We start from the raw sequence: 11,727 nt of genomic DNA on the forward strand, positions 1-11,727 counted from the left end.
TAGACAAACAGAAGAAGACGGCCGTAGTGATCGATGTAGCGGTTCCGAATGACAGCAATATCAGGAAGAAGGAACACGAGAAGCTGGAGAAATACCAAGGGCTCAGAGAAGAGCTCGAGAGGATGTGGAGGGTGAAGGTAACGGTGGTCCCCGTGGTAATCGGAGCACTAGGTGCGGTGACTCCCAAGCTAGGCGAGTGGCTCCAGCAGATCCCGGGAACAACATCGGAGATCTCTGTCCAGAAGAGCGCAGTCCTGGGAACAGCTAAGATACTGCGCAGGACCCTCAAGCTCCCAGGCCTCTGGTAGAGGACCCGAGCTTGAAGGATAAACCGCCCGCAGGGGCGTGCTGGGTGTTTATATATATATATATATATATATATATATATATATATATATATATATATATATATATATATATATATATATATATATATATATATATATATATATATATATATAGATATGTTATGCTATTATTATACTGCGTAATGTCTGGCCTGTTTCTCATTGTTTATTTCAGTTTGGGGTCACATGTGACGCAGAGTTGTGCTCACGAAATCCTCAGTTGGTAAAACACTGGAACCAAACTGGTGTCCTAGTTGTGTCAGTTTAAATAGTCCTTGTCATTTTGTCAGAAAGCCCCCCCCCCCCCCCCCCTTCACTTCTCTCTGATTGTAAATATTTTGCTTCATCAGATCTTTGATAGGATTGTTTCATCCTTCCATCCCATGTTCCTATTTGTTGTTGGTGTACTGAATTTGTGACATATTTTTTTTCCTCTACAAAGGCATCTTGTTTGTGTCTGCGTAACAACAATGGATCCCACTCCAGACACACTCTCTCGTGTGGACAGTAGTCATGCTGTTTTGTTTTTAAGCTCTTCAATTGTCTGCAAAAAAAGGGAGAGAGGGAGAGAGGGGGAAAAAAAATCAGACAATGAATAGAGTACATGTTCTCAAAACCGCTAGGTATTATGTTGATGTTGCATCCAATTAAACAGTTGAGGAATTATGAAAAATGCTGTCTCCTGCACTATCCCGCAAGCACTATGTAACCTATGATGACCAAGCCTCTTTTCTCCTTTAAATACAGATTAGAGAAAGCAATAAATAATGAACTGTTATTTATGAAGTGTGTGGTCAAGATTAAAGTTAAAATTGAAATAAGTGCCATTTGTTGATGTTTTTTGTGACGCTTATCTGAAATATCTGATGAGACTCTTGGATTAAAATGATTGCCAGCTATTAAAAGGTTGACTTTACTACTATTACACTGATGCTGATGAAGAATCTTGCTCTTATAAACTTGGTAAATGTAAAAACAAAAATACAACTATGTGATTTTTTTTTTTTTTTTTTTTTTTTTTATACTCAAGGCGCTAATTTTTTTTTTTTTTTAATTTCTGCATTGCTGTTAGCCTTAAACTGACCACTGGATGGAGACTTACGTTCACCCACCTTTTATTTACTACTAATCTGATCCGTTCAAATCAACAAAAAGCCCCATTGCCGTCCAAGACGCCAAGCCCCCTGAAAAACCGTAGGCCTCCAGACGAGCCATCTGGCGTCCTGTAGTAAAACAACAGGCGCCGCCCCCTTGCTTACATTCTCCAATGTGCCATAGCAACCGGGGCCGAGCCCCCTGTTCCCGCGCAATGTTCCCATCCTTATAAGGCCAGTAGAATGCAGACGCACGCATACGTCATACGTCGTTTATGTAAATAGTTTGATTGAAGAAAAAGAAAAAAAAGCCCTCGTCTCTACTCTGAAATGGAGGTGTGGATACCACGCATGCGCACAATAGTCCACAACTCTAGTCCCGTCCACAAGCGCAGACATCAACAAGGGAGAGGGTTACCGATGAGGGTAGATGTTCATAAGTCACAGCGTAACGACGCGGTATTCGGACTGTTATTACTTTGGATCAGCTCCACACAACTCGCAGAAAGGTAACGATTGTCTGTGTTCGTCTGGCCTCGTCTTTAAAAAGCCTTTTAAAAGTGTTCGCCGCGCTTTTCAGGGCCGTAATTCAGAAACAAGCTTCGAGATGCCTCACGAACAATTGCTCTTTTTTTATTTTTAAGGCCTGCTGCGCGGACCCGACTTGGTGGTCAGCGGTATTTGTAGGTCACCTTAGAAACAACGAAACTAACCGGGCAAAGTGGGAGGAAAGCGGGAAAAGCGCAAATGTGCGTTTAAAATGCGTTTGAAGGGGCTTTCACGTGCGGGCACGAAGAGGAGCAGGGGGGGATGGCTGCTGGTGCTCGTGCTCCTGCTGTTATTATTATGGGTTGGCTCGGCGCATTTCGGCGACAATTTATCGGTAATGTAAACGTGGTAAAGTGGGTTAATGTGAGCGTCTGGGCTGCAAATGTGTTCTTGTACAGAAGGAGACAAGCGTGGATGCAGTGTGCCGCACATTTTCTGTCTGCTAGGCAAGCCAAGTTGAACCTCTCACGCCCACCCGGAGCGGAGATGCGTCTCAGCACGCGGCCACCGCTGTCAACAAAACCGCTCCCGCGAGCGCAAAGTAATCCCCAACCAAAGCAGGAAAGCCAAGCTGGATAAAAAAATGTGGTTTGTGGGAGAAACCGGAGAGAAAAGCGACTTTCCGAGAGCCGCCGCTTTGAACTTGCCGCACATGTAGCCGATTGTGGATTGTTGCAGTGACGCGGCTCTGGAATAACAAAGAGTAAAGATCAAATTACACATTTATTTCAGAGCAGCTCCCCTTTAACACCAAGCCCGCCGATTTTATTTGTTATTTTTTGTGCTCTCGAAACACGTTAGTCCGAGTTTATCCCCTAGCATAAAGTTGAGGTATAAACTCGGCATCGTGGAAGCGGAGGATGGTCATCATAAAATGGGTGCGCATGAAGCAGGTCGTGTGGCATGCCATGCTTCCTCGCTGGCGGAGTGGGCGGTGAAAATTGGCGACTTGCACTTTTCTCTCGATGAAAAAGAGGACATTGCTCGGTGTCTTCTTTTATTCTGAAAGGCGAGGGTGTTATTCGTGCGAGTTCGGCAGCTTTTCGCGGTGATTTTTCTTTCTTTTTAGCGTTTGTTTTAAATGTTGCAGTTTTTGCGGAAAATCGCATCACACCCCCTTCGCCACATTGCCTCCGCCTTTGAAGTGTGTTGCCATGTTGAGTTGCGTCACGTACTGTATTTTGCTGCAGAGATCGTCTGTAATTTACAGATGAGGCACGCGAAGGGTAGAAACTAATTTGTTTCTACCCTTTATTATTTAGTTTTATTATTTAAATTGCTTGGTTACATTTTCTTTTTTGAATGAATGCTGCTTTCTTAGCTTTCGAAGTGCAAGTTAGGTGCACGTCTTGTTTAAAAGGACTTTAGTATAGAAAAACAATGTTTGCACTTCACTACAAATAAAACTGCGCAACAGTAAAGTGCTATTGAATCTCTTCTGTTGTTGTATAGGAACTATACCACGTGAAATCGTTTATAAATTAAGGTATAGCCCATTTTTTCCCCACAGTTAATATATTAGCTGTGTCACAGGTTAGAATAAGTGCCAGAGTTGGTATTCCTTTCTCAATGCAACTTACTTCATGTCGGCTTGTGTTGCTTTTTAAACTGACCTCTCCACAGAAATGCCCAATATCTAGTATCTGATTTAATCATGCAGAGTGAGAGTTCTTCGCCATTTTCCTGCTCTTTTTTACTCTCTATGGCACCGCACTGTCAGAAGACCCCGAGGACTGATGGCAAGAGGAGAAAAAAAAGCCCAGTCTGGGGGGCGCGGCTCACAGTTTTTGCCGCAGTTCAGGTCTACATGTGCCGTAGAGATTAAATTTTGCCTAGCAACATAAATCATAATTCCTGTGCACGCTTATTACATTTCGAGTAATTTCCCCCGGACGCAGTGATGTATAATATTTTACTGGCATTTCTCTAGTAACGCGGTACACATTTTGCAGTTTGTCTTTCCACCTCGTGACGAATAACGCATCTTGTGCGGCCCGGAGGCTCGCACTGATTGCGTGCCTAAATCTTATTTTGGGTTTCCAAAACGAAGCGTGAATCCCGTGAGCGCAGCATGGTGACATTATCTGTCTGACACGCTGTCTGACTGTTGACCTACTTCCCCCACTCTGTCTCTCCTTCCATGTGGGTCAAAGCGGAGAGATGCTCCAGCAAAACTGCTTTCCGTGAACATTGTTGGCGATTAAACACATTTTTGTCCGCTCACTGCAGACTTAACTGAAATTTGTGCTTCACCTCTGACCTGCACTGCAAATGTAGGGGTGAAGGGAGTATTCTCCTCCACCCCCACCTCCTCCTGCTGCTGCAGCAGTAAACACTCGGTGCACACTGATCATATGTAAACATTTAACCCCCCTTTTTTCTCCCCTGAATGCAGATGTTTGGCTTTCACAAGCCTAAAATGTACAGGAGTTTGGACGGCTGCTGCATCTGCCGTGCAAAGTCGTCAAGCTCTCGTTTCACAGACAGCAAGCGCTATGAGAAAGACTTCAGGAGTTGCTTTGGGTAAGAGATACACCTGAGCATGTGCGGGGCTGCAGGCAAACCATACCTGTCATGGTTTTTTGGCTGTGCACGTCATATTGATGCTAAAGATTTTCCATTTTTATCTCCTCATCACAAACTGAAATTGTCTTCCAGACTGAGCGAAAGCCGGTCTGGAGAAATCTGTAATGCCTGCGTGCTCCTTGTGAAACGGTGGAAAAAACTTCCTGTGGGAACCAAGAAGAACTGGAACCATGTGAGTTTCAGTGCTGACAGCATGACCGGCCTATCACTTTATGGTGATGATAAAACCCAAATTATACAAATTCGTCCGGTTTCCTGTCCCTCATCCAGGTTGTTGATGCCAGAGGAGGTCCCAGCTTAAAGTTAACTTCCAGGCCCAAGAAAATAAAGTCCATCTCCAAGAAAGCACGGCCAAGCCAGATCAACAGGCTTCAGAAAGAGCTGAAAAGACACAGTAAGTAATTATGATGTATATTTGAGGAAAATGGTAAAGTCATGACAAAATAATGGCTAAAAAAAGGTAGGTTTGGAAAGGTGTTTATTTCTGTGGGATCGGGACATTAAAAATACACCAGCACACATCTGTTTGTACCACAACGTTTCAGTTTTACTTTACCTTTCCTTTCCAGGCGCACTGGGTTAATGGATTGTAGTAGCACTCCTGTTACTTCATTCAGGTTTTTTCAGGTTTTAAAAAAAATATACATATATATATATTATTTGTCCTATTCTGTCCTCTAGACTCAGATGCCCACAGCACCACCTCCAGTGCCTCCCCTGCTCAGTCTCCCAGCTACAGCAACCTGTCAGACGAGGGGTCCGACACAGAGCTCAGCCCAGGATCCAGCCGCTCCCCCGTTTTCTCATTTCTGGACCTAACATACTGGAAGAGGTAAGGCGGACAGTGAAGCACTTCTTTAATCTACAGGTTTAATTTTTAGAATAATCTACTACAAGTGGTTTAACTGTATATAAACCTTCAAGCCTTCGCCTGCTTTACATATACAGGTGAAACTCCCACCGATGCCCCACCCTGCTGGATTACAGTGACATTAAAGGGATTTCTTTATGTATTTAGCTTAATATTACTAACTGTTACTTGCTTATTACTGTATGTAAATAATTTTTGTTTGTTCGTTTTGGGTCATTAACTAATAGTTGTATTTATTTTTAGTGACAATTTTCCAGGTTTGTTATAAATGTATTTAGGATTTGAGTTTACTTTTACCTTCCAGACAATCTGTAATGTTTTATTGGCAAAGTTTGTAGAGATTTTGAAACTTGCTTGAGACCAGTAATCTATCAAAGCATGAAAATATATTTTACAAAAAAAACCTAAAATGTTGCATTTTTAAAATAGATTTAATAACTGACTTTTGATCTTTGACTTGTTTTTCAATACATTTTTAAAAATTTCGTTTTTCTTAGAGCATTTTTTGTGGTGCCTGATGTTTTATATATTAAGCCTAATGCACATCTTTTTGTTTGTCAGACAGAGAAACAACAGGAAAATGCATTCATTTCTGTCAAATACTCAATACTACCTTTAACACATGAAGTGCCATGCTAATCCAGGATAACCCAGATTCAACACTGAATGCATTTTAATGCAATTAAATAACAGTAAACACACAGAGCCATAATGCTTTCTGTCTCATTTCATGCTCTCTGCAGGCAAAAGGTGTGCTGTGGAATAATCTACAAGGGGCGCTTTGGGGAGGTGCTCATCGACCCCCACCTGTTCAAACCGTGCTGCCGCAACAAACGACAACAACAACAGCAGCAGAAGCAACAACAGCAGCAGGAGGAGGAGGAAGAGGAGGAGGAGGACGAGGAAGAAGAGGTGGAGGCAGAGGAAGGTCGGGTGTGTGTGGAAAAATCCCAGATGGGAGAGGAAGTGAAGGAGATGGCAACTTGTGGTGAAAGTGCAGAATCTGCTCAGCTGCATGTTGCATCGCCACCAGTCAGGAGTGAGGTGGTGGGGGAGGAAGGGTGGTAAAGTCACCCCCCCACACACACACACATCTCTGAAGAAATCTTGAGGTGCTGTTTTTTTTCTCTCAAGCACTTATAGAAAAAAGTGGCCTCAGATTGCCTTCAGTTACAAAGCAGCTGAAAAATCCTTTCTCCATAATGAGGATTGTTGATTGCATTTAAATGATAACTTATGGACTGTTGTGTTTCTCCGTTGTCTGTCTTTACTTTGTATTTAATATTTTTGCCATCCCGACGATGGACCATCATACTCGGTGTAATTGATCTACTTTGAAATGCTGGAGCTCCACTTTGCTGGTACATTTTTATCAGATTTTATTCCAAAACGCAATACATCCACTTATTTACAGAAAAAAAAGGTGCTACTTAAAGCTCACAAACACAGCTGAACCCATCTCAGTGAAGATGTTTTATAAGCATATATGTTAAGATGACTAATATAATGGGGTTAATTAATTTTGGTTTCTTTGTTCAGAGTTGATATCTGAGTTTGTTTGGGTTTTTTTTTTTTTTAATGGTGGATATCTCCCGTTTTGGAATGAATGACACTGTACACTGATGGAGCACAGACCTGTACAGTAACCCTCTGTTTTTCTGTCTGCTCACGACAACATCCCCTCCTAACAAAGAGTTTGTGGTTTTTAGACTGGATTAGCGTTTCTGTGTGTAAATACGTATGGGTCCCATTTGAATAAGGCCTATTCACAGCTTCAACAGCAAATACACCAGCCTTAATTATGTGTTACAGACAGCGCTAGTGTTAAATCTGCATTGGTATTAAGGAACAAAAAGGGACAGTACAAATATTTATTGTGGCCTCAGCAACACACACAGTGCATTTTTGCATGAATGGCAAGCCCACTCATCCAAAAGACCGACTGATCTGATGTATGAGTCTTCTAAAAATTGCATGGCCTTATAAAAAATTGTAAATCTTACTTTTATTTTTTTGGATCCATTTTTCTGAAGTTTTAACTTATTTTTATATGTAAAAAAAAAAAACAAATAAAAGTGTCTTTGCATAATAATACCACACAATACAACAGCAAAACACAAAAATCGGTCTATCAGTCATTTTAGCAATATCGATATCAGTGATTTCCATCATTCCCGGGTCAGTATACGGTAAAAGACTTTATACAAGCTAAAATTCTATGCCATTGCCTCTTATATACCACAAATGTGTTGTGATATATTGCCTAATATTACTTTATTTATCAAATGAAAGCCAAAGCACATTGAAATTCACCCAATGTCAAATCAATGCAGGTTTTCTATGGACACTTGTGCTTGTCCGAGGTCATTTATATGTATGTTTTAAAAATAACACTAATATGAAATTTCATACATGTGATGTTGTAGTCAGGAGCAGCGGGTGTGTTATGTACATAAGGGGTTGGATGAGTCATATGACTCTTTATATAGGTTTCATTATTTATTTATTTCATATTTATTTGTATCCTTACTTAGAGAAGTGAATTCTTTTCATCTTTAGCTTACTCATAGTACGGTTTTATTCATCAGAAGTCGAATGTTATTCTCACGCAGGCTTTGGTTAACATTGCATTCAATTAGTGGTTGTCAATATTTGTGAAATGTTGTTAAATATTTATTTGCTCATCGGTTGAGTTGCGTGCAACCTAACTTATTCTGTATCATCACTTTGGATTTTTATCATGTAGACTGAAACAGCTGATAGATTGCAACCAAACTGTACTTCTCCCTTTTTACCTTGTAGCTTAAAAATGTCACAGAATAGTAGGATACAATAGTAGGATACATAACTCTAGATTTGCATGTATTGTTGCTATGCATTTACTTAACTTACAAGTTAGACAAAATGGTTTTGTATTTTTTATACATCATGTACTTTTTTTTTTTACTTTTCCCTTAATAAAAAGTAATTTTGTGAGCTTTCTGGATGTATGGAGTGACTGAATTTATTGGTGTAAGACGGAAAGGGAGAGAAAGAGGGACGTTATCTTCTAAATATGGGAGTGCATGTCATAATTACATTATACATATACACCTGTCTAACTGAGGCAAATCTCTAATCAGCAAGCCAGATTGCAAATGTAGCACATTTCCCACCATGTTACGTATCAGTGTGAACATTTCAGCTGATCTGCTGGGTTTTACCCGCACAAACATCATTACAGATAATGATCTTAAAAAGAGAATAGCCAGTGAGTGAAAATGTCAGACTGCCTTGAGCTGATAGGAAGCAACAGTGACTCAAATAACCACTCATCGTTACTATTAAAGTATGCAGTAGAGCATCTCTGAGTGCATAACATGTTGACCACCAAAGCAGATGGGCCACAGCAGCAGAAGACCTCAACGTGTGCCACTCCTGTCAGCTAAGAACAGCCTATTTGCAGAGGCTCACCAAAACTTGATAGTAAAAAGTTTGAAAAAATGTTGCTCTAGTTTTGCTGCAGTGGTAATGGTGGAGAGTGGTAAGGTTAGAATTTGGCATAAACAGCATGAACCCATTCTGCCTTGTATGAAAGATTCAGGCTGCTGGTGTTGTGGTGACTTTCCTTAACACACTTTGAGCCACTTAGCACCAATTGAGTACTGTTTAAATACCACAGCCTTCACGGGTATTGCTGCCAAACCTGTCCATTGCTTTATGACCACAGTGTACACATCTAATGGCTGATTTCCACAGGATATGTCACAAAACCAAGTCACAAAATTCAAATAATCTTTGACTGGTTTCTTGAGTATGACAAAGAGTTCATTGTACTCAAATGACCTCCACATGCATCAGATCACGATCTAGTAAATCTTTGGGATGTGGTAGAACAGGAGATTCACATCATGGATCTGCAGCTGGCAAATCTGCAGAAATTGTGTGATGCCATAATGTCAATCTGAACCAAAATATCTCAGAACTGATTGAAGCACCTTGCTGAATCTATGCCACAAAGAAGCAGTTCTGAAGCAAAAGCAGTTCTATTACACTATTACACTATTTTTTTAAGAGAGAGAAACATAGCAGTTCAAATGTACATGAGGCTAATTATGTTGCTGCTCTTCAAGTTCACTGTAAGGCTTAAACATTAAAGGTCATATACACTCGAAATATATTCCATGCATGCATTCGTTTTTCCTCGCATAGTTGTGCTGCAGCCTATCCTAACTGTCACCGGGCGAGAGGCGGGATATATCCCGGACAGGTCTCAAAATATGTCGTGTATTTCATTGTCACTGAAACTTCCGTCCATGACTTGCAAACAATAATGCAATTAAGAACTTTCTCTTCTGCAGCGACCAAAACAAAACACTGTCAGAAAGTACCTTAAATAAAGAACAGCAGCTCAATAAAATAACATTATAATGACAAAAGAAGACATTTCACTAAAGTCAAGAATGATCTCAGTTAAACAGAAGAAATTGTCTGGAATCATATTAGCTCAGTAGGGAAAAAACAAATAAAATTGCGGAAGAATGGCACGTAAAAACGAAATAAAACACAATGACGTGGCTCAGTAGAATTAAACATATCGATTTAATTTTAATTCACTGAAAAATATATAAGTTAATATAAACAGCTTATTAACGAAAACTAATGAAAAAACAACAACGAAAATAAACAAACAAAACCTTAGACCGGAAGCGTTGGTCTCGTGACAGGAACTTGAAAAACATATGGAAGTGGGTTGTTTTTGTTTCACAGCCAGGTGTCAAATATAGTCTTAATCTGCTGCGTAGTCGTCCAAACTCTACAGATAGCCATCGTCCGAGCTCAGGTAAGTAATGTAAACTTTGTAGTTGCATTTATTATTATTACGGCTCGGTAGCTAGCGTACTAATCTTGCGGTGGTTGGTTTGGGGTGCTAACGGGGAGCTGGAGGGCAGTTAAACACCGGCACAGCATGCGGTGAATAAACAATTCACAGCTGGAATTGACTGTCTCTGATTTAATTAGCGTTTACAAATCTAGCTTATTTCTTTCTCGTTGATTAAATGCCTGTTTTTACATTTCTGGATATTTTTGGCTCATGCAGTTATGAATAAATGTTTCCAATTGCAGTTTTTTCGGCTTGCTCGTCATCATGGTGGAGCACACGGCATCTGACGTGTTCTGCAATCGGATGCTGAGCATGGTCAACTCTGAGGATGTTAACGCCATCATCCAGGCTCAGAGACACATGTGAGTACCAGACTGGGCCCAGTGGTGCCATGAAATATAAACTATGTCTGCTGTTTGGGGTCGTTTCATTTGTGTCTGAGATTAAGATTTCTGTTTCTCTGGTTAACTGTTGTGAAAACAGGCTCGACCGTTTTGAGAAAACCAATGAAATGCTGATCAACTTTAATGGGCTGTCTAATGTACGCCTGCAGCAGATGAACGAGCGTTTCCTACTCCACACTCGCACTCTTGTGGAGATGAAGAAAGATCTGGACAGCATCTTTAGAAGGATCAGGTTAGTGTCTACTACTCCCACCATGCAAAAACAAAAAATACACCTTTAATCACAGGCTTTCTCTGCCTCTCCAGGACACTAAAAGGAAAGATAGCTAAGCAGTATCCAGAAGCTTTCAGCAGTGAGTTGTTTGATTTCTATTCATCACAACTTGATTTCTTTCTTCTTCTTTTTTTTCATATTTCACACTTGCATGTTTCAGATTATCAAGTAAATGGTAATATTACACAAATATAATCAGAATAAATACAAAATGCAGTTTTTAAATGATGATTTCATTTATTGGGGGGGGAAAGCCATCCGATCTCACCTGGCTCTCTGTGGATATTTAATTACCCCCTCCCCACCTCTTGAAACTTGAATTAACTGTGATTAAGTTCACTTTCATTAGCCTCACTAGTGGCCTGATTACTGCTGGAATTGTTGAATCAGTAAATTACTAAACCTGACAAAGTGAGGTAAGCTTAAAGATCTCAAAAAACGGCAGCTCATGCCACAATATAAAGAAACAGCTGAGAAACACAGTTGACTGATATTTCAGGTTACCAAACCATTTCCTGCGAACCACAAAGAGAACCAAAATCTACAAATGGAGAAAACGATGGTGAACCTTCCCAGGACAGGGTGGCCTACAAAAATTACTTGAGAGTAAATCAACGACTCATTCAGCAGATCAGAGAAGGCCCCAGGACAACATTTGAGATCAGTTATAGTCAGTGTTCATGAATCAACAATAAGAAAGTAACTAGAGAAAAATGGCATCTATGGGAGAGTTCCAAG

At 40.5% G+C, this 11,727-nt stretch overlaps 2 protein-coding genes across 3 annotated transcripts in view; both read left to right on the forward strand.

Annotated features, from left to right (window-relative positions):
* Nucleotides 1-1,748: 1,748 nt before the first annotated feature.
* sinhcaf (SIN3-HDAC complex associated factor) lies at nucleotides 1,749-8,433 on the forward strand. 2 transcript variants are annotated; one of them, XM_026176255.1, is made up of 6 exons: nucleotides 1,749-1,950; nucleotides 4,386-4,513; nucleotides 4,649-4,748; nucleotides 4,847-4,970; nucleotides 5,258-5,408; nucleotides 6,191-8,433. In XM_026176255.1, exons 2-6 carry the CDS (start codon nucleotides 4,386-4,388, stop codon nucleotides 6,513-6,515), a joined length of 828 nt encoding a protein of 275 aa, XP_026032040.1. In that variant the 5' UTR covers nucleotides 1,749-1,950; the 3' UTR covers nucleotides 6,516-8,433. The 2 variants fall into 2 exon arrangements, with proteins under 2 accessions (XP_026032040.1, XP_026032039.1); XM_026176254.1 differs by lacking the exon at nucleotides 1,749-1,950 and having other exon boundaries at nucleotides 4,380-4,513.
* A 1,704-nt stretch (nucleotides 8,434-10,137) lies between these two features.
* Nucleotides 10,138-11,727, forward strand: part of kxd1 (KxDL motif containing 1) — a 2,955-nt gene continuing 1,365 nt past the window's right edge. Inside the window, exons 1-4 of the mRNA XM_026177098.1 lie at nucleotides 10,138-10,269; nucleotides 10,554-10,673; nucleotides 10,795-10,947; nucleotides 11,022-11,068. Of these exons, the coding sequence (XP_026032883.1) occupies nucleotides 10,576-10,673; nucleotides 10,795-10,947; nucleotides 11,022-11,068 (298 nt within the window). The 5' untranslated portion in view covers nucleotides 10,138-10,269; nucleotides 10,554-10,575. The remainder of the gene's footprint in view (nucleotides 10,270-10,553; nucleotides 10,674-10,794; nucleotides 10,948-11,021; nucleotides 11,069-11,727) is intronic.

This window comes from Astatotilapia calliptera, chromosome 7 (genome assembly GCF_900246225.1).
Source record: "Astatotilapia calliptera chromosome 7, fAstCal1.2, whole genome shotgun sequence".
NCBI lineage: Eukaryota > Metazoa > Chordata > Actinopteri > Cichliformes > Cichlidae > Astatotilapia > Astatotilapia calliptera.